The sequence below is a fragment of the Callithrix jacchus genome, chromosome 10 (assembly GCF_049354715.1).
Source record: "Callithrix jacchus isolate 240 chromosome 10, calJac240_pri, whole genome shotgun sequence".
NCBI lineage: Eukaryota > Metazoa > Chordata > Mammalia > Primates > Cebidae > Callithrix > Callithrix jacchus.
The window spans coordinates 16,471,514-16,493,898 of NC_133511.1; the positions used below are offsets into that span (position 1 = coordinate 16,471,514).

Genomic DNA, 22,385 nt, shown 5'->3' on the forward strand with positions numbered 1-22,385 from the left:
AATGTTGTCATCATTATAGTTGAGCTGACTGGGCCCTTGGGACGCAGCTTGGAGTGGCAGGGGGCAGTGTCCTGGAATCCAAAAAGGAGCACAAGGTCACACCAACAGAGGGGGCCTTCGTGTCCCCACCACCTGAAAGATGTCAGGCCAGAGAGCTCTAGAGCTGCAGATGGCTTGAGTAGGCCTCCACTCCTCAGATGAAAAAACTGAGGCCCAGAGAGGCGAACACAGTTGCCCAGCACCACAGAACCAGCACGTGGCAGGGCCAGACCTTGAGCCCAGGTCAGCCATGTGTATTCTGCTCAGTTGATGCAGAAAAGTTTTGTCACTTCTGTGTCAGGTGTTAGGGGCTTCTTTACAGATCTCAGTGGCATCAGTACCTCCGGCCCCACCTGAAGACTGCTTTCTCTCTGGAAATTCCCTAGGGCTTCTCTGCACCGAGAGATCTCAGCACCCTTATCTGGAAAATGTTCCCACCCAGACCTGGCTGTCTGTCTGCTGTAGCTCTGGAAGATTAGGAACTAAAGAGCTGACTCCTTTTTCCAAGGGGTAGCTAAGATACACTGGAGATGGGGCTATGGGGACGGGGCAGATTACCCAGGGGCCTGCATGATGGGGCAAAAGGTCCTGCAGAAAGAGGGCAGGGAAGGCTCTATGGGTGCACTGCCCAGATCTGTGGAGCCATGTGCATGCACGCGGGGACATTCAGACATGGGTGCACAGAGGGACTGTGAGCAGGGAGGTCACGTGAGAATATGCAGGCATGCCTGCACACCCATGTGAACTTGCGTGCTAGGCCACACACTTCTTTTTTTTTTTTTTTTTTGAGCTAGAGTCTTGGTCACCCAGGCTGGAGTGCAGTGGGACAATCTCAGCTCACTGTGACCTTCGACTCCTGGGTTCAATCGATTCTCCCGCCTCAGCCTCCCTAGTAGCTGGGATTACAGGTGCAAGCCACCATTCCCAGCTAATTTTTTGTATTTTTAGTAGAGACAGGGTTTCACCATGTTGGCCAGGCTGATCTCAAACTCCTGGCTTCAAATGATACCCACCTTGGCCTCCCAAGTGCTGGGATTACGGGCGTGAGCCATTGCACACAACCCATACACTCTTAATCATGGATGTCGAGGAGCGCAGGGTCTAAATAGGGTTGCCTAGCCCATCCTGCTGTTCACTGGGCAAGCAACATCCCATCTTAGGGCTTCAGCATCCTCATCCACGCTGTGCCATGGCAATCTACACAGGATGTGGGGAAGGGAGGATGCAGTGAGATCACAGATATGAGAGCATCTTGGAAATAAAAATGTACCTGCAAGAGGTGGTGGTGATTTTTCTGACCCAGGTCAGCTTCTGTCAGAGCTAGCAGAAAGACCGGGTGGCACCGCATGGGGCCGCAGGGGGCGGGGGGCTGGCTTCCACTGCTGTGCCTGAGGATGCTGTGGCTATTGCTAGGTGGGATGGGAGGAGTGGGAGGGAGATTGTGAAAAGGGAATTGTCTGCTTGACAGGTTTTTGAATTAATAAAGGAGTATAGGCGCAAACTCCAAGCACTTCGCTGTACCTGGCCTAACCTCTGTCCCAGTTGCTCCCTGAGGCCGCTCTGCCCCCACCCCTCTGAAAGCGGCTCTGTGTGGGAACACCTCTGGGGACTGGGAACCCCACTGCCCCCAGGTAAAGTAACCCTGTTTCCTGGCCTGTCTCGGACAGGGATGTAGGCCTCGTTTGATCCTCTTTCAGGACATTTGGCCTTGGATTGTCTGTGGCTTTGGTGGTCCGCTGTGACTTCCTGTCTACTTGAGCCTTGCTAAGGCAGACTCTACTCCCTCCCTCACAAGCAGCCAGGCCTCCAGCAGGTCCTCCAGCATCCATCTTGGCCCTAAGAGGCTCGGTCTGGGCACGGAGTTGTTGAGATCCGGCTGGAAGTCCTTGGGCCAGGGCCAAAGGCCCCACCCGGGCTCCCCCGATGTCCCGCCCCCCCCCGCCCCCTTTATTCTCCCAAAAGAAAGAAGCTGCTTCCCACTTTGGAAACGTTTATTCTGAGCACCGGGAAGGAGAGCGGCGGCTGGCGCCTCACTGGGAGCTCAGCTCTTGGTGTACTCCTCGAGCGCGCTCAGGAAGCTGGCCTTGAAGCTCTCCAGCACGGGCAGCAGGCCTTGGCGAAGGTCCTCGAGCAGGGGCTTGGCCTTCTCGCCGAGTGTGCTCAGATGCTCGCTGGCCTTGGCGTGGTACTCGGCCAGGCTGGCGCCGCCGCTCTCCTTGAGCGCCTCGAGGCGCGTGGCCAAGCGCTGGCGCAGCTTGTCGCTGTAGGGTGCCAGTTGTGTGCGCAGCGTGTCCACGTGGACGCGTGCGCGGTCGCGCACCTGCTCTCCCAGCGAGCTCAGCTTCTCCTGCAGATCCTGCAGCTTCTGGAGCGCGCCCTCCTGGAGCTCCGTGCGCAGCGGTTCTAACTTCTGGGAATAGAGTTTCATCTCCTCCTCCCACTTCTTCTCGAAGTCGTCCAGGTAGGGCTGCACCTGGGCCTTCACCTCCTCCAGGTCCTTGCTCATCTCCTGCCTCAGCACCTCTGTCTCCTTTTCCAGGTTTTCCCAGAACTCCTGGGTCACCGGGCCGAGCTGTTCGCGCAGCTTGTTGACAGTGGAGGTCAAGCTGTCCCAGTTGTCCAGGAGCTTCAGGCTGGACGGGGAAACACAGTGGTTGAGGGCTGGCCTCCCAGCGCCCCAACCAACCCGGGGTGAGTCCTGGGCGACACCTGTCCGCGAAGGTGCAGTGGCCTAGAGTTTCAACACTCTCAAGCAACACCTCTGCCCTGCCCTGCCATGCCCCGTTGTGCAGCTGGACCGAGGCACAGAGAGGAGCTAAGAAAGAGACAGAGCTGGGACTGGTGCCCAGTTCTCTGGTCTCCAAAATGGGCCCTTGAAGGACCTCACCTCTCTGCCTCCAGCATATTCTCCTCTCCCAAGACAGCCCACACTTTTGCTGGGCAGGAGCAGAGGAGGTGACGAAGGGCAAGGGGGCTGCTGCACTTGTAGGCACAAGCTGGCGTTGTTACCACAGATCAGGCAGCCCTGGTCTGACCTTTGCAGGGGGCATGGGCTGTGACTCTGCCCGGGGCTCCCATTCCGGTCTCTGCATCCAGACCATTTGTGGGGCCCAGCTCGTCAGATAGTAGGTGAGGACTCACCAGTCTGGATTCAACATCTTCCCACAGGCCTCTGCCCCCTGCCCCTGCCCTCAACCCCAGGCTGGGTCCTTACTTTAGCTGTTTTCCCAACATGGAGCTTTCAAACTGGGACACATAGTCTTTGCCGCTCTCTTTGACTGAATCCACGTACACAGTGGCCAGGTCCTTCACTCGATCCCAGGGGCTCTGGGGAGGTTCATCTTGCTGCCAGAAATGACGAGCCTGGCTCCCTGAGGGTGGGAGGGGAGACTCAGATCAGGCCAACTGTGGGCTGGGATCTGAGCCAAAAGGCCAGGCTTGGAGATGGGAGAGAGGGGGCCAGTGAGAAACCTGCTGCCTCTGCCCAGGAGGGTGAGCCAAAGGGGTTTAGGGAGAAAGCCCCCCAATGGTTGGTTCCCTAGGCTGGGGGACACCTACCCGTCAGGAAGAGCATGGCCAAGGTCAGCACCGCAGCTTTCATCCTGAAGGGCTGTGGGGGACCTGGAGGAGAAGAAGGGCCTGGCTGAGTGGCGGCAGGAGGGGTGTGTCTCTAGCATGCTGAAGCCCCCTGCTCCCCCCACTCATTACAGCCAGGTGAGGAGAATGTGCACAGAGTGGGAGAAGACCTCAGGTTCCCAGAAGCCTGGCTTGGGGCAGAGCCTGAACCTCGATGCCTCGCCTCGAGCTGGGTAGCCAGAGTCACCCGGGACAGGCAGCAGCACTCACCTCCTTCTTGGGCAGGCAGAAACACTCACCTTCTTCTGGAAGACTAAGTAGCCAGCTCTCGCAGGGCCTATTTATGTCTGCAGCCAGGGGCTGGGCAGGGAGACAGATAAGCCCAGCCTGGGCCCTGCTGCTGCTCACTGGTCCTGGCGATGTGGAACTCAAGAGTTCAAGGATCAGCTCTGTCCCTGGGGAAGGGCAAATACAGTGGGCAAACAGCGAGCTGCCGAGCTGCAGGGCTGCAGGGCAGGGGTCAAGGGTTCAGTGGGGGCGGGAGGGGAGTGGCTGCAGGCTTGCAGGTCTCCAGGGTGGGGTCGGGGTTCCCTGCACTCATCCCCTTCCCCTCCATGGGAGTGTGTGGGCGGTTGCCATTGTCCATTGTGCTGGCAGAGGGGAGGGGAGGGACGCTGGGACTCCTCCACCCAGGAGACCTCCTCCCCCACCATCCTGCATTCCAGGGAGACTACATCACTCCCACCCCTCTTCCCCCACCCCTTCCTCCCACCACTGTGCTTCTTTGGTCCCCAGCAGGTCCTGCAGGCCTCTCTCCAAGTCCCCCAAATTGGTAAACCTGGGGAGAGGGGAGAGGGCTCTGTGGTACCCAGACTGAGGTTTCAGAGACCTCTTGCCTTTCAAAACACAATAGAGACCAATCCAGAGCTGCCAACTTTTAATTTTGTCATGTAAAGATATCGTCTGCCTCCAAAAACCCTCATGTCTACCATGACCATCACTTCAAAAAGGAAAGACTTTAGCAAAAAAAAAAAAAAAAAAAAGGGGGGGGCATAACCTCAGAATAACATTGCAGAGTTGAAGTCCCTTAGAGTGAAGACGCCTTCCTTTGCATTGTTCACACATTTGATGATACACAGGTGAGACGATATCCTAGCCCTTGGAAGCCCTGGTGTGGGAAGAAGACCCCTGGGCAAGGAAGTGGCCGGAGACCTGCTTTCCCGTTTTACTCGGCCTCCATCTTGCTGGAGGAAGACAGTGGGCAAGTTATGTAATCTCTCTGAGCCTCAGTTTCCTATCTGCAAAATGGGGCAAGAATGGTCAGAGTTGTCAGAGGCCCCCGAGACAGCCTGTGAATGCATCCGTTGGTGTTTGCAGCACCATCTTGTAAGGTTTCTCCGGGAAGGCCCAGACCTCCCACAGCAGGTTACTGACAGAACCTGAGTCCTAGAGCCTGTGATGCAGGCTGAGAGGAACTGTGAGATCACTCCAGCCTCTCCCAACACCACCGTCTCACAGATGAAGAGACTGAAGAGCATGAAGGGACTTTGCCCAAAGGCTCTCATCTCTCAGGGAGTTAGAAGAAAGGCTGGACCTAGAACCCGGTCTCTGGACTTAGGACACATGGCAGAAATGTACCCTGCACCTTCAGCCCGGGAAACTCTAGAAACCAGCCTGACGTCTCTGTTTACCAGATCGGGGAGTGGTCGGCCTCATGCCTTTTATTTCAGAGAAGATTCTGGAGCCAGAAAACCTTAGATTTGATTCCCAGCTCTGCCACTTATTAGCTGTTTGACCCTGGATGAGTTATGCTATGTAACCTCCTCACACATAGTTCCTGATTGAAGATAATGATAGAACATGCCATCGCCCTGAGTTATGGCCGGGTTACTGTGTGGATAACATCCCTGAAGATTCCTCATCCCTGGAACCTGTGACTTTGCTACCTTCCATGGCAAAAAATGATTTTGCCAGTGTGATTAAGGACCTTGAGATGGGGTGGTTAGCCTGGATTCTTCAGGTGGGCCCATTGTCATCTCGGGGGTCCTTAATTATGTAAGAGGGAGGCAGCGGAGTCAGAGTCAGAGAAGGAGGGGTGGGGTTGGCAGCAGAGGTCAGACTTGGGACTGCTGGAAGAGGGGCATGAGGGAGGGACATGGGCAGCCCTTCTCTAGAAGCTGCAGAAGGCAAAGGATTTTTCCCTGCAGCCTCCAGAAGGAGCACAGTTCTGCTGCCACCATGATTTTAGACCAGTGTGACCCATTTTGGACTTCTGGCCTCCATAACTGTAAGATAATAAATGTATGTTGTTGTAAGCATGAAATTTGAACGTATATGCAAAACTGTTAGAAAGGTATCTAGCACTTAGTAAGTAGTAACTATTCTGTTTTCTAGAATCCCAGTTTCTGGTATTCTTTCCTTTATTCCCACGACACTTGCTTTACCACACCTGAGACCTCAGCTTCTGCAGCAGGCATGAAGGGAGGAATCCCACTTTTCTCTGCTTGGCCTTGACTTGCAGTTGCTGAAATATGGGACATCTTTTCCAGGACTGAAGTGGCCCCAGATGTCTGTGGGACTGTGCAGAGAGGGAGGTGGCCTTAGTGAGCCGTCAGCCTGGGCTGCCTACTTGGCCATCCCAGCTGTCTGTAGCTTTAGAAAGTGGGAAGGTGGCTGGTCCCCTGCGGGGACAGCTCACAGATTTCTCAGGCCAAGAGAGGGTCCTTTCTTTTGGGGGTTAGAGTCTATCCCAGCTAGCACTTGGGGGAATCTCAGAAGCTTACTGGTTGGACTCCAAGATACTTGCCAGTGTTTTTTGTCTTTTGTTTTTGAGGCAGAGTCTTGTTGCCCAGGCTGGAGTGCAGTGGTGTGATCTCGGATCGCTGCAACCTCCGCTTCCCAGGTTCAAGCCATTCTCCTGCCTCAGTCTCCCAAGTAGCTGGGATTACAGGAATGCACCACCATGCCCAGCAAATTTTTTTGTATTTTTAATAGAGACGGGGTTTCACCATATTGCCCAGGCTGGCCTCAAACTCTTGACCTTGTGATCCGCCCGCCTCGGCCTCCCAAAGTGCTGGGATTACAGGTGTGAGCCACCGCGCCCGGCCCTACTTGCCAGTGTTTTACTCTTTTCTTTGGTTTGTTACTAAAGTGATTGTTATGGCTAAACCTAATACTTACCATTTGCACAGTTCTTTAGTGGCCAAAGTACTTTCACAACTTAGAATGTCCCTGGAAGGCTGGAGGCCAGATTTTGCCTTTGTCATTTTGCCTGTGGGAAAACTGCAGTTCAGAGCTGCCCTGCATCCTTCAGCTGTTACTAGTTAGCGCTGGCAGGGGTGGGAATTGGGAAAGCCTGGCTTCTAGTTCTTTGAGGGTGGCCTTGCAGCCTTGCAGAGCCTGCAGCCTTTGCAGTCTGTTCAGGGACTGCTCAATTTCCTGGCTCAGGGACTGCAAGGCATCAGGATAGGGGGTACTGTTGAACAGCATCTTACCAAGCAGGGAGTATTTTGCTTTTATTTTTATTTATTTTTTTTTTTTGAGACAGAATTTTGCTCTCGTTGCCCAGGCTGGAGTGCAATGGCGCGATCTTGGCTCAATGCAACCTCCGCCTCCTGGGTTCAAGCGATTCTCCTGCCTCAGACTACCGAGTGGCTGGGATTACAGGCATGTGCCACCACGCCTGGCTAATTTTGTATTTTTAGTAGAGACAGTTTTCTCCATGCTGGTCAGGCTGGTCTTGAATTCCCAACCTCAGGTGATTTGCCTTCCTTGGCTTCCCAAAGTGCTGGGATTACAGGCATGAGCCACTGTCCTTTTTTTTTTTTTTTTTTTTTTGTTCTTTTTTTCGAGACGGAGTTTCGCTCTTGTTACCCAGGCTGGAGTGCAATGGCATGATCTCGGCTCACCGCAACCTCCGCCTCCTGGGTTCAGGCAATTCCCCTGCCTCAGCCTCCCGAGTACCTGGGATTACAGGCACACGCCGCCGTGCCCAGCTAATTTTTTGTATTTTTAGTAGAGACGGGGTTTCACCATGTTGACCAGGATGGTCTTGATCTCTCGACCTCGTGATCCACCCGCCTCGGCCTCCCAAAGTGCTGGGATTACAGGCTTGAGCCACTGCGCCCGGCCCACTGTCCTTTTTTTAAATATACTTATTCACCAGGAATGAAATTCACTTCATTTCATTGCAAGGTATTTGGCTGAAACTAGACCAAAGCCCATTTACTAATATTTTGGAGAGAAAAGAAGTCTTTCTGGACAGAGCCTATGGAAAAACTAACTACCACCAACTGGGCTCATGACGGACTCAGACTCAGGGTCTAGCCAGGCGTTGTTCGAGGTGCTAAGTGCCCATAGGTTGGGATGTTTAGTAGCTGCAGGGCCCCCATTGTAGGCCCCTATTTCCACCCACTTCTTTTCCTCATCTTGGGAGATTCCACTGCTCCTGACCTGGTCACCAAGTCCTGGCTCTGGATGCCCTGAAGTGTGGGAGTGTTGACAGCTACTGCACGAGTGGATTTTGCACAGAAAGATTAGCGACTCCTTTCACAATTTATGCCCCAGTGTGCTGGCCAGTCTGCACTGGGAGGACTCTGTCCCCTGCTAGGTCTTGCACATAAAAGACACCCGCCAAACATCTGCTCAGTGAATGGCACTGGCATGCTAAACAGAGGGTCACCAGCCTGGTCGTAGGGAGGCGTGGTCCTGGGAGAGGAGGCAGCCACATACCATCCCTGCTCAGAACATTTCTTCTGGGAGCATGTGGCGTGGGCCAGAATGAGACTCAGGGAGGGGAGGTGCTGACTAAGCAGGGGAGACAGGACTCCTAGCCCCAGTATTTCCTATTCGGCAATTTTGCTGCAGCTCTTGTGATAGAGCCCCAAGTTAGACCCTTGGGCGGGGCACTGCCACCAACTAAGCAAGATTCTCTCCTGCCCTCCTCAGGGGACTAAGGCCAGGACAGAGCTCATCTTTGACCAGCAGGAGGGAGGCCGCCCTCTGAATTCTTTATCTTTGTAGCTGGTGTGGGGTGGGGGCTGGCACAAAGTCAGAAAGAAAACTGGGTAGGAATCTGTCAGCACAGTTCCTGTTTTCTGGAGCTGAGCTCTCCAGTCTGTATCCAGGAGCCAGTGCTCTGCTTCCTCTAGAATCTCACCCTACCCCTGGTCCAAAAGGCACCCTGGCTGATTTTTTTTTTTTTTTGAGACGAAGTTTCGCTCTTGTTACCCAGGCTGGAGTGCAATGGCGCGATCTCGGCTCACCGCAACCTCCGCCTCCTGGGTTCAGACAATTCTCCTGCCTCAGCCTCCTGAGTAGCTGGGATTACAGGCACGCGCCACCATTCCCAGCTAATTTTTTGTATTTTTAGTAGAGACAGAGTTTCACCATATTGACCAGGATGGTCTTGATCTCTTGACCTCATGATCCACCCGCCTCGGCCTCCCAAAGTGCTGGGATTACAGGTGTGAGCCACAGCGCCCAGCCCACCCTGGCTGATTTTAGGAGGGAGTGGCACTTATTACAACAGGTGCTACAATTTGTTGGATGGCATCTGGGTGTGATCACTGTTTGGGCCTAGAGACTCACCTAGTCTTGCATGAGAGCATATTACAGACTCAGGAGTTTCAGAAGACCCTCCTTGAGAAGGCTCTTTTCTATTCTAATTTAAATGGCTCTACAGCCCCCCATGGACTTGAAGTCTTTCTTTTTTCTTTGCAGAAGTGCAGTGGTGTGATCATGGTTCACTCACTGCAGCCTCAAACTCCTGGGCTCACACGATTCTTCAGCCTCAGCCTCCTGAGCAGCTGGGACTAAAGGCATGTGCCATCAGCCTGATTAAGTTTATTTTTTGGTAGAGGTGGGCTCTTGCTATGTTGCCTAGGCTGGACTTGAACCCCTGGGCTTACATAATTCTCCTGCTTCAGCCTCCTGAGCAGCTGGGATTACAGGCGCATGCCACCATGCCCAGCTGGCTTTCTAAATTCTCTCTTGTTCTTCCTTCCGTGAACTCAGATGGTGTTTCCAGCTTCAGTGAGTTTTCTTCATAGACCTTCAACCAGCTGTCTCTTAGCGATGCCTGGGACCTTGCTGGAAACTCTACCCTGCCCCTTGGAGTTCAGTTATAGAAAAAGGAGAAAACTATAGGAAAATTCACCCCGGCTTCTTTTTTCTTTTTAAGATTCTTCCTCTGTTGCCCAGGCTGGAGTATAGTGGCACATTCTTGGCTTGCTGCAACCTCCTGGGTTCAAGCCATTCTCTTGCCTCAGCCTCCCGAGTAGCTGCAGGCACATGCCACCATGCCTGGCTAATTTTTGTTATTTTTAGTAGAGACAGGGTTTTACCACATCGACCAGGCTGGTATTGAACTCCTGATCTCAGGTGATCCACCTGCCTCGGCCTCCCAAAGTGCTGGGATTACAGGTGTGAGCCACCACGACTGGCCCATCCCTTTCTTTTCAAATGTTTATTTAGCTATACTCTCACTAGGCCAACGAGGGTCACATCTTAAAGAGTCCCGCCTGTGTTCACTCTTTAAGGATCCTTTCCTGTACTCTTCAAAAGTGCCCTTTCAAGGAAGCTGTCTTCCACCTGGCTCAGCAAATTCAAATGCTCCCTTCTGACAGGGCAGAGTCCTAGCTGGATGCCCAGGGACAGGGTGTGAAGTGGAGTTCAGGCTTCTAGAGAATGCGAGTTTCATAAGGTGAGATCATGAATCATTCAAAGCCCCACCCTAAGCCTGGGAGACCTCTCTAGCCTTCGCTGCTCCAGCTCCCACCTACCTGAGCCTTCTCCCAACTATACTCCGAAGCACAAATAATCTATCAGGCTAAGAACAGAGTCAGGCTCCTATCTACACAACCTCCTACTGTCCCACTAAGTAACCAAGTTGTATATAAGTTGCCTCACAAAAGGAAGGACAAAAGGTCTTAGCAACTTGAGTCTGGAGATTTTTTTTTAATCCTTTTTAGTTCAACATAAAATGAGAAAGAAAAAAATACTTCTGACATTTTCAGAGAACAGAAATAGGAAAGTATGTTCATATACATTCAACATATACTGCGCATATTGGTTACTACAATACAAAGCAATGAGTTTTTTTTAAGTGTAGTTTGCAAGATGGCACGGTTAGTAGACTCACTGGCTTTCATCTGATGTTGCTGGAGGGTGCAGTCTGCTCTCCCATACATACAGTACCATGTAAACAGATCAGGCTGAATGCGTGGTGGTGGTAGGGCAAGTCGGGGGCATAAGAGTTGGAACAAGCCCAGAGAAGTCAAACAACAGCTTTTAGGGCTTTCTTGGTAAGCCCCCTTCTGGTGAGTAGTTGATGACCCCACCGGTTGGAAGGGAGATTGGGGACCATGGAAACATGGGAACGCTCCCAGGAAAGGTTCTTGCATTGCAGAATTCCACTCAAGGGATATTGGGTCCAGGAGCTGAGCTGCCAGTATCAGTGGAGAAGGACATGGTGCATGGGGATCCCGCCAGCAATATCAGGATGGCCATGCCGGGCACCCGCTTTCCTCTGTGCAAATTCAGGATGAAAGACTAGGAGGGGACTCGGGATTCTTGCTCTCCTTTCCCAGAAAAAAAAAAAAGGATGTAGAGTCAGAGTATTCAAGGTCTCTCTCTTGTTTTGAAGATCAGAAGGACATAACCCAGACCCTCTCTCAGCCCCAGCCAGCAGAGAAGACTTTGGTTTCTAACAATGAAGAGAAATAAAGATAACACAAACAATAGCTATTGCGTATGCACTGCTTCAACTGGGGAAAGGCGATCACTGCATCTGTCACTGGCACAAGTAAGAGCGGTTCACAATTACAATGCCTAAAGGAAATACTTTGAACAAAAGGTGCAAGTCACAATTCAAATAGAACAGAATCTGGTTAAACATTTCTCTTTTAAACAAAAATTCATTTTGTCTTTATTTATTAATGACAGTAACAATAATTTCAACATTTACCAAAAACAATTTCTACATGATCAAGAATTAAAATACAGGGCTGAGGGTGCCCGGTGGGGAGGAGGAGGTTAGGAGAGAGGCAGGGCTGAGGGTGCCCAGTGGGGAGGAGGAGGTTAGGAGAGAGGCAGGGCCCGAGGCAACCTCCTACACTTCTTGCCTGTGACAAATAGGCTGAAAGGGGAGAGCATATATATATATTATATATATTATATATATATACACACATACATATATAATATATATGGAGAAACAATTCTTTTTATAGACAATATAAAATGAGAATGAAAGATGCCACAGAAAGCATAGTGCACTGCTGTTGGGTGTTTAGTCCATGGATAAAACCAGCAGGATGATCAAGGCAACCAACTTTCCAGGTTACAAGAGGGGAGCTGAGATACCCACCAAAAGCAAAGGCTCAAATGGAGACATTCTAACTGGCAAACCATCTATGCCAGGTCATTCTCAGCCTCCACGCTAAACTCTTCATATGATCTTGGCTGGGACAGACATGCTTTTCTGTGGATACCAGCAGTAAAGATCTCTCTAGGTTCCAGGCTTGGGGGTTTCTTTTTTTGTTCTCTAAGTGCCAGAAGCTGTCACCCTTCCTCTCTCCCTTTGCCTGCCGTGAGGATTCTAGAGGATGGCATCCTCTAGTATTTGCTTTCGCAGAAGAGCAATGCAGGGGGATGGAGGCTGATGAAGGCTAGGGAGGGAGTGGCCCTGAGGCCCCTGGCCTCTGATCTAACTGCTTTGCTCTCCTGTTTCAAAAAAGGAAAAAAAGAAAGAAAGAAAAAAGAAAGTAAATCACTTCCAGAAGAAAACATACCAGAAACAAAAGAAAACACAAACCCCCAAACGAAACAACAAAACCACCAACTCAAATATACTTTCACAAAAGATGAAGAACATGGATTTCCTGTTTATTTCCTTGGTGACTTGGTCATACAAGCAAACATGGCAAAACCCTCTCAGAACCCAAAAGAACAGCACACGGATGAACCAAATGTGAGGAGAGGAGCTGTGACATTCTGGGTGGAGAGAAACACAGGGCAATTTGGCGCAGCGCTGCTAGATACTGTGGGTTTTCAATCAACCTTTTCATTCCCAAGCTGTACACACAACCTGCAATAAAGCGGACACAGAGGAGAATTTGCTTGAAGAGAGAAAGACTCAAATTTCCATTTAAAATTAAAAAAAAAAAAAAAAAAAAAAACTCAGTGGGCTCCCTTTCCCTCTGCGGCTTGCCACACTGAGGTGCTGATGTGGATTTGCCCAGCTGCTTCCCTTTCACCAGGTCTATTCTGTGAAGGATTTTCCGGATACGACCAATGGTGCGTACTGTTCACTCTGCACTACTCCAGCCAAATGAGCTCATTTCCCCATTTTCTACCATGGGCCTCTCATCACACATTTCCCTAGTCTGGAATATCTGCCACTTGCCTCTGTACGGCCTTAAAAAATATATGGCTAGACATGTTTTCTTGCCAGGTTTTGTCTTTCAGGACTGAGTTTAAGGATCTCCTTTCCTTATTATGTTGGCCAGAGGTCACGTCCATCCTTTGGAGCCGTAGCTCACTTCTGTCTCTATGAAGGCGACAGCATCTACAACACGAGGCGGGGCTTGTATCTTACTCCCATAACTGAACTGAGAGACTATGTCTAGCATTTCTTCTGCAAACTCCCACCCCTATCCCGTAAAAACTAGCAGGGCACTTAATGAAAAGTAGGAAACTGTGAAGCCACGAGGGGAGGCGTGGCGTTATCGATTGCACTGGCCACTACAACACATGGGCTGAAGCTCCTGACGGGACCGGGAGCGGGCACAGGGCCACAGGGCTGGTTTGGCCCTGGCCAGGGTGACACTCACTCTCTGTTTCTTGTTACACGCCTGCCTGCTCCATGCTGAAGGAGACTTCGGGGTGCTTGTAGCTGAGCAGAATGTCTGTAATACAGGTAGATGGATAGCAAGAGGAGTTTAAATGCTGGCTGCCATCACTCAGGTCTGGGTGCTCATGACCTCCCAGGCTTGCCCCACATTCTGCAAGACCAAAAAGAATATATGAGGTTGGCAGGGAACTGAGGGGCTAAGAGCGCAAGGGGGAGAGAGAAGAGGAATTGAGGGCAACCTGTCTGAGCATCCCAGAGCCTGACTTGCAACCCTGAATTCTGGCTCACAGCAGGCCCCTCAAGGTGCTGAGTGACGATGGGTGGGGGCCAAGATTCTTCTTGTATTCTCCTCTGCCTGTTCCGTTTTTCCCCTTTTCCTTTACCCTTTCCCATCCTTAAGTAAGATCAACTACTGTAGTATGACAGAAGATAGAGGACTCCTTCAGAAAGGACCACCTCTTAAAGGCTGAAAGGGACAATCGTTTTACTGCCTGCAGGTACCCGTTCCTGGGCACTGTCAGTGCTCCGACATTGTACTAAGCACTTTATACTCACTAAGCCAGCCTGCCCTCACAGCACAACGTAGGATAAACGCTCTGTCATTTTTGCCACTTTATAGATGAGAATCTCAGGGTCCAGAAAAGCCAAGTCCCTTGCCTGGAGAGCCTGAAAAGGACAGCCTTGGGACTGACGGCAGACCTGTGCTGCCCAGGGCCTATGCCTAGTATTTGTTATGACACCCTCCCTTGGCTGGCTCCAAGGAGAGGTAGAAATGTTCCATCAGGACCTGATGCCCTCTAAGCAGAGCCAAAAGGAGTTGTTGAAGGCATATTGTCACAAAGATCAGAGACAGGAATATGAGAGCCCTGTGCCGTCTGGCTAGAAGCCACGCCTCCTTTACACACCGCACTCAGGGAAAGACTTGTGGGGAAAGGGGCTGTGTCCAGAACCTGTGGGATGCTGTGGCTCCACCTCCCCATGAGCTCTTCCTGCAGAAGAGGGGCGCAGTCACGGAAGATGGAGGAGGGCCCCTCCAGGAACATCTCTGGAGTGCCCCAGGCAGAAGGCTCCTCACCCTCATTTTCCCCATCCTGAAACTGCTGGCTGCCCATGAGTGAAGACTGGCTGAGAACTGCATCCGACATCCGGGCAGAACTAAGTGCTTTCCCAGCCACAAGACTCATTCCTGGCAAGTTATCCAGCTGTACCTGCAGAAAACAGTTAGAAGAAGATGGAAGCACACCAGAGACTGCACCGCTCTCAGGCAACAGAGAGCCTGGGGCCCCACTCCCAGACTCCTTCCTCTACAGCACCACCCAAAGGGCGCGCTCCATAGCAACAGCGTGGTTTTGCCCGCGGGGTGGGGGAAGTGGGGTGGGGCGAATGTGGCAAATCTCAGCTGGTGGTGACACCTTGACACTTACATGGCCTTCTAAAACCAGGTTTCTGACCTATCCCCATCACCACTGGGACTTTATCTTAGAACAGCACCATCTAGTCACACTCTGCAATGATGGAAATGTTCTCTGTCCTGTCCAACATGGTAACCACTAGCCACAGGTGGCTACAGAGCACTTTAACTGGTATGACTGAAGAACTAATTGTTCATTGTTATTCATTTTAATTGGCTTAGATTTGAATAGCCACATGTGGCTAGCTATTAGACTAGCACCACTCTAGGAAAGCAAAACTTTGCTGAGGCCCACCAGCTCCCCGATCAGTATAGTTTACTATGTAGAAAAAGAACCAAAAGCCTATAGGCTCATCTGGGACCTGAGTTTAGACTGAGAAGAGGTTTAATAACCAAACCTATAGGGAACAGATGGCAACTGTTTCTGATTCCATGGTCTAAAATTTGGAGCATAGATTCTACTGGAATTAAGGGTTGCTCTGTTAGGGTGACTCAAAGAAATGCTTACAAGGCGGGAAGATCACTTGAGGCCAAAAGTTGGAGACCAGCCTGGCCAACATGGTGAAATCCCATAACTACTAAAAATACAAAAATTAGCCAGGTGTGGTGGCAAGCACTTGCAGTCCCAGCTACTCAGGAGGCTGAGGCACAAGAATCACTTGAACCGGGGAGATGGAAGTTGCAGTGAGCTGAGGTCATGCCACTGTACTCCAGCCTGGGCGGCAGAGTGAGACTCCATCTCAAAAAACAAACGCTCCCCACAGTTTCCAGAAAGGCTGGATGCTGAGTGAGGAGAGCGGCCAAGAGAAGCTACCCCGCATCACCATGCTGTGCTTCAAGGCTGGAAACAGATGGGAGGATCCACCTCTGCACAGCAAGAGGGACCAACATACATAAGCATCGTCGCTGTTCTGGATGGTGTGGTGTCTCTGGAGGGCCCGGGGCCTGTGCTGCTCGTGGACGGAGGGGCGTGCTGGGTACCCGAGCCCGTTGTGATCCTGCAGCTCCACTGCTTGTCCTGGAGGACTTCTCTCCATGCAGTTCCCTATGACCGGCTCTGAGGAGACACAGCACATAGAGTCAGTGGGGCTGAACTTCCCCCAGCACTGGAAACCCCCACCCAAGAAATGTCTTACAAGGGACAATGGCAAAGCTGAGGAGACCAAGTACACTAAGCACTAACCCTCACTCGGTGGTCATGGCTTAGAGCCCGCCACCAGCAAAGATAAGTTGCTACAGCAAAGATAAGCCTCTTTAGGAGGGGACCATACCCTTAGGGAAAAAAATCCTACGTGGAGGCATGGCTGGACCCCATTGAACCTTCTCTTCTTTCATTTCTCCGTTGCATTAACAATGATCGATTCCCAAATGCAGATGCACACGAGAATTACTCTCACGAAATTCTTTTGCTTTCAGGAACCTCTAGCCTGGGAGGATGTGTCTGTTCTGTGGCTGCCTCCTCTCTCCTCCCCCGGTGACCTCAGTGTACCACACTGCTCCTCTCCTTCCCACTTCTCTAACTGCTGCTTCGGACTCCTTCAATGGCACCTCCACCCGTTCTAAGCAAGCACTCTCCACATTTTTGTCCCTGACCTTCTGTCTCCCCACACTTACTCTGGCGACAGCATCTATTTCCATGGCTGCACTGCCTTTATGTAAAGAATTACTGAAGTGCTCCTTTAAACCCAAGATCCACATTTCCAGCTACTTACTAGGTATCTTTCCCTGGATATCTAACCAGCATGTAACACTTACCGTGTCCAATTCCAGACCCATCAACTGCCCTATAGCCTGCTACTCCTTCACACATTGTTGTTTTGATGCCTCATTTTCCGAATCTTCCAGACAGAAGCACTTAGGGCCACCATTGATCCCTTACTCCTGACGCTGCAACAGCGTGGAGTCTAATGTATCTACCTCTGCCACGCTGGTCACTTGAGGCCCTCTGTTTCCAATCTCACGGAAACCCGATGACCTCGTGCCTGGATTGTTAGCCTCATAACCATGCCCCTGCTACTGCCCTACACAGATGGATCGTTCTATAGTTCACTCACTTTCATGTCTACAGCACTGCCCCAGCTAGCTTCCAGTCGGTTATCTCGGATGAACTGACTGCTGGTGGGACTAAGCTAAAAAAAAAAACCTCTTCATAGCAAGCACAGCTCTAATGCTAACTGCACCATTCCAATGATCTATTTGAATAAGAAAGTAAAGCATTCTTCTTGAGTGTTGGGTAAGGGATTTCAGCTCTCTGTGTTTAAAAGGTTTATTGAAATGATTAAGGTTAGGCTTGGACTTAGGGCAGAGGCAGGATGGAAAGGGAGGGGAGCTAACTGACACGTGCTAGTAACGCAAGACATTTTGGAGGAAAGTGAGCAGGAGGGAGCTTCCCAACTACCAACTAAAGATGATGGCAAGTGAGAAATCTTTTGACAGTTCTCTGAACAAAGAGGTAAAAGGAAAAGCCAGCAGCCAACTATTTTGCTACAGAAAGCTAAAAGCCAGTGGAGAGAAGAGAAAAGCAAGCCTACACCAGAACTTGTTCTGTGGAATTAGCCCGCCCATTGTACCTACTCTACCCATTCCCCTCCGCGGCCAGCTCGCACGGTGGCACCAGGGCCAACCAAAAACCACTGGCAGGAAGTGGTGCAACACAGCTGTGTGGGAGCGAGGAAATGTCGATTGTCTCCTTTGCCAAGAAGCAATGTGAGCAGCCGCTTCTCACTTTTTCAAAAACCTATACTGACTTCTTTGAGCTAACATCACCCACTCCATTCCTTGGGTGCTCTTCTCCTTTAAGCCTGATTACATATTGGATGCAAATCTCATCAGTTGCACCTCTTTGCTCTCCGCAAGGACAAACATGAGCGGTCTCCTGTTTAAAGATTTTAAAAGATCATTACTAACCATGAGGAAATGGCAAAGCTAACAAAATGTATACAGCCCTGGCAGGAGCCTTCCTGCCCTTCCGGAGGCCTCAGAGTTCTTTGTTTGCTGTGTCTCTTAAGGCTCTTCCCCCGACCCCCCTCAGAACTTGTTTTTATTCCTGAGAATGGGGCCTCTGCAAACCAAAACACCCACCCTCTGGGCTCTGCCTTGTCTGCTCTCTTCCCGCCTTCAGGTTTGATGCCTGTAGGCACCAAGACAGAGCAAGTGACAGCCTGACAAATCATGTGAGGGGCCTTCCTGACTCCCAGCCCAGAGCTCATCCTCAGCCAAGCTGCAGTTGAGCGCAAGGGCCCTGAGCACAAGCTCTGGGGTCAGGAAGACCTGGCCGTGAATCCTGGCTTCGCTGCTTCCTGGGGAGTGGGAACCTGGGCGAGTTATCCCGCTTTGCTGGGGCTTACTTATCCATTCAACAGGACTGACACCATGGATGTGGAGTGCTTCATAGAGGATACCACACTGTAAAAGCTCAATGAAGTCTGGCATGATTTATATTCAGTAGAGATGTTATTTCTGAGTGCATAAGGCCATACTGAGTCAGCTGACAAAAACAAACAAGGAAATTGATTTAATCACAGAACCCTGCTTGCAGAATTACGAGGGATAATTTACCCATATGTAAATGAACAAATGACTCAGGGAAACTTTAACTTCCAGAAGACGCCTCTGATCGGGACAGACAAATGTGAGTTAAAAACCAGATGAAAGAGTATTAATAGGAGTCAGGGAATAAACCAGGGCTCTGTCTGCTCAAGTTGCAGTATAATCAGTAGGTCAAAGACCTGGAAGGGCTAGTATCTTTTTTTTTTTTGAGACGGAGTCTTACTCTCTCACCAGGCTGGAGTGCAGTGGTGCAATCTCGGCTCACTGCAACCTCCACCTGGGTTCAAGCGATTCTTCCACCTCAGCCTCCCGAGTAGCTTGGACCACAGGCGCGTGTCACCACGCCAGGCTAATTTTTGTATTTTTAGTAGAGACGAGGTTTCACCATGGCCAGGATGGTCTCAATCTCTTGACCTCGTGATCCGCCTGCCTCAGCCTCACAAAGTGCTGGGATTACAGGCGTGAGCCACTGTGCCCGGCCTAGGGCTAGTATCTTTCATTTGGCAGCTGTGCTTGGAAGGTGCAGAGTGGGCAAGGAGGCGTAAAGGGAAAAATATATGACTAGAGAATCAGAAAACTTGAATTCAGGACCTAGCTCCTTCACCAGCAAAGTACACAAATGTTGGCAAATCTTTTAGCTTCTCCTCAAGGTTCCTGATCTGAAAAATGAGAGTTGTTTGGGGGCTCAAAAAGACAACACATGTAAAAGAGTCTTTAATCAATTGTAAAGGACCAGGTGAGTCAAGTCTGATTTTTGGTAAGAATGTGGACCCTGAGTCTAGAAGTCCTTTGTGACACTCTATAAATGAGACCCTACCGACCACTTGGGGACCGATTATTTATCAAACGAAAGCTAAGAGAATGCAGAAGATGCTGGAGAGGATGTGAAGAAACAGGAACACTTTTACACTGTTGGTGGGAGTGTACATTAGTGCAACCATTGTGGAAGACAGTGTGGTGATGCCTCAAGGATCTAGAAATAGAAATACCATTTGACCAGCAATCCCATTACTGGGTATATACCCAAAGGACTATAAATCATTCTATTATAAAGACACATGCACACGTATGTTTACTGCAGCACCATTTACAATAGCAAAGACCTGGAACCAACCCCAATGCCCATCAAGGATAGCCTGGAAAAAGACAATGGCACACGTATACACTCTGGAATACTATGCAGCCATGATAAAGGATGAGTTCATGTCCTTTTCAGGGACATGGATGAATCTGGAATCCATCATTCTCAGCAAACTGACACAAGAACAGAAAACTAAACACTGCACGTTCTCATTCATAAGTGGGAGCTGAACAATGAGAAGACATGGACACAGGGAGGGAAACCTCACACACTGGGGTCTGTTGTGAGGTGGGGAGGCTGGGGAGGGATAACATTGGGAGAAATACCTAATGTAGGTGACAGGGAGATGGAGGCAGCAAACCATCATGGCATGTGTATACCTATGTAACAAACCTGCAAGATCTGCACATGTACCCCAGAACTTAAAGTATAATTTAAAAAAAAAAGAGAGAGAGAGAATGCAGAGGTGGGATGATTGTTCAATCACACAAGGGGAAAAATGCACAAACGGACACAATGCATACACCACCTGCCCGGGGAACTCTGGGGCAACTGACACAATTCTCGAACAGATCTGTCGATGTTGACTCGTCCTTACTCACTTACTAGGTTTTAAGAGAAAATGGGAGCAATGACGTGCTTGCATACACCCCTTAAAGGCTCTGGGGTAACCTCTCCCAGTCTGTCAGCATTTTACTGCTTTGCTCTATGAGGCCTGAGTAATAATGCTGAGGCTGACTGAGCTCGGAGAAGAGGATGTGGTTTTCTTTGTGAGCTCCAGTTGGTAATCTCATTGCGTAGACTGGTTACACTGCTGTATTTATTTGCAACGTCAAAAAAATTAAAGTGTTATGTAACACTATAGAAGAAAGACAAATCTTATTTTTACTTCTAGGGTGGCAGACAGGGAGATTACAGGCAGCATGGAGCATGTGAAGTCCTGAGACTTCTTTTTTTTTTGAGACAGATTTTTGCTCTCATTGCCCAGGCTGGAGTGCAATGGTGAGATCTCTGTTCACCGCAACCTCCACCTCCTGGGTTCAAGTGATTCGCCTGCCTCAGCCTCCTGAGTAGCTAGGATTACAGGCATGCACCACCACACCTGGCTATTTTTATATTTTTAGTAGAGATCGGGTTTCTCCATGTTGGTCAGGCTGATCTCGAATTCCCAACTCAGGTGATTCGCCCGCCTCAGCCTCCCAAAGTGTTGGGATTACTGGCATGGGCCACCGTACCTGGCCTCGAAGTCCTGACACTTCTCCAAATTTGAAACAGACCTTTGGCATGCTGCCTGCTCAGTGCTCACACTGCCTAGTCTCATACTGGCTTGGCTGGTGGCAAACGGCCATCAAGGAAATAGGTAACCATGGACAGTGATATGATGGAATCTAACTTTCCTTTACTAATACCAACATGGCTGGGTGTGGTGGCTTGTGCCTGTAATTTCAGCACTTTGGGAGGCTAAGGAGGGAGGACTGTTTGAGCCCAGGAGTTCAAGGCCAGCCCCGGCAACAGATCAAGACCTCATCTCTACCAAAAAAAAAAAAAAAATAGCTGAGTGTAGCGATACCCGCTTGTAGTCCCAGCTGCTCGGGAGGTTGAGGTGGGAAGACTGCTTGAGCCCAGGAGGTCGAGGCTGCAGGGAACTGTGGTTGTACCACTGCACTCTAGCCTAGGTGACAGAGCAAGACCCTGGCTCAAAAAGTAAACTAAATAGCACCAATAATCCCTGCTCACCTACCTTTAAGAAATGCTAAGAAGATCACACTAGCTCTGCTCTTCTTAATGATAGTTCTTGTAGCACTCAGTACCTAGGACTTCACAGCAAAGCTGTTTATGAGCTTGTTTTACATCCGCCAGAAGAGTAGAAGCTCCCTGAGGAGAGGTTCTTTAACATTTCACACCTGCATTCCCAGAGCACCTGCAGTACAGTCTTGTGCAACACAGCTGTTCTCTATGTGTTGAAGTTGCTTTCCCACAGGAAAAAGAGCTGAAGTGTTTGGGACTAGCACCTACCTACACGGAGAAGGAGGGACTGTGAGAAGGAACAGCAGGCACTCCTTCCTGGCCAAAAAGGTTGAGGAGTGAGCTCCCCACTTGCCTGCAGGGTGGTAGGGGCACAGCATTATAAGCCCTTTGTGACAAAAGTGACAGCAAATTATCTGATGATTTTTCGGTAAAGTTAAAATGTAAGCTTTCAAGTTTTTAAAAGAAACTTGACAGCCAGGCATGGTGGCTCATGCCTATAATCCCAGTACTTTGGGAAGCCGAGGTGGGTGGATCACTTGAGGTCAGGAGTTTGAGACCAGCCTGGTCAACATGGTAAAACCCCATCTCTATTAAAAATACAAAAAAAAAAAAAAAAACCACACACACACAAAAGGCGAGGCGCAGTGGCTCACTCCTATAATTCCAGCACTTTGGGAGGCCGAGGCGGGTGGATCACCTGAGATCAGGAGTTCAAGACCAGCCTGGGCAACATGGTGAGACCCTTGTCTCTAAAAAAAAAAAACAAACAAAAAAAACCCCAAGAAAATTAGCCGGGTGTGGTGGTGCACGCCTGTAATCCTAGCTACTTAGAAGGCTGAGGCAGGAGAACTGCTTGAACCCGGGAGGCAGAGGTTGCAGTGAGCCAAGATCCTGCCACTGTATTCCAGCCTGGGTGACAGAGTGAGACTCTGCCTCAAAGAAAGAAAAGAAAGAAAGAGAAAGAAAGAAAGAAAGAAAGAAAGAAAGAAAGAAAGAAAGAAAGAAAGAAAGAAAGAAAGAGAAAGAAAGAAAGGAGGGAGGGAGGGAGGGAAGGAGGGAAGGAGGGAAGGAAGGAAGGAAGGAAGGAAAGAAAGAAAGAAAGAAAGAAAGAAAGAAAGAAAGAAAGA

At 50.2% G+C, this 22,385-nt stretch overlaps 2 protein-coding genes across 20 annotated transcripts in view; both read right to left on the reverse strand.

Annotated features, from left to right (window-relative positions):
- Positions 1-2,012: 2,012 nt before the first annotated feature.
- On the reverse strand, positions 2,013-4,088 carry APOA1 (apolipoprotein A1). 2 transcript variants are annotated; one of them, XM_009006852.3, is made up of 4 exons: positions 3,915-4,088; positions 3,598-3,660; positions 3,254-3,410; positions 2,013-2,672 (listed from the first exon to the last, which is right to left on the reverse strand). In XM_009006852.3, exons 2-4 carry the CDS (start codon positions 3,638-3,640, stop codon positions 2,081-2,083), a joined length of 792 nt encoding a protein of 263 aa, XP_009005100.1. In that variant the 5' UTR covers positions 3,641-3,660; positions 3,915-4,088; the 3' UTR covers positions 2,013-2,080. The 2 variants fall into 2 exon arrangements, with proteins under 2 accessions (XP_009005100.1, XP_002754495.1); XM_002754449.6 differs by having other exon boundaries at positions 3,886-3,930.
- Positions 4,089-10,552: 6,464 nt separating this feature from the next.
- The window catches only part of SIK3 (SIK family kinase 3), a 262,659-nt gene continuing 250,826 nt past the window's right edge, over positions 10,553-22,385 (reverse strand). For 10 of the 18 annotated variants that reach the window (XM_035264647.3, XM_035264645.3, XM_035264649.3 and 7 more), the window contains 4 exons: positions 15,773-15,936; positions 14,419-14,676; positions 13,449-13,523; positions 10,553-12,703 (listed from right to left, as the gene is read on the reverse strand). In XM_035264647.3, the coding sequence (XP_035120538.2) occupies positions 12,680-12,703; positions 13,449-13,523; positions 14,419-14,676; positions 15,773-15,936 (521 nt within the window). In that variant the 3' untranslated portion in view covers positions 10,553-12,679. Of the gene's footprint in view, positions 12,704-13,448; positions 13,620-14,418; positions 14,677-15,772; positions 15,937-22,385 lie in introns of all 18 variants that reach the window. The other 8 variants (XM_035264652.3, XM_078339525.1, XM_035264653.3 and 5 more) reach the window with 2 other exon arrangements.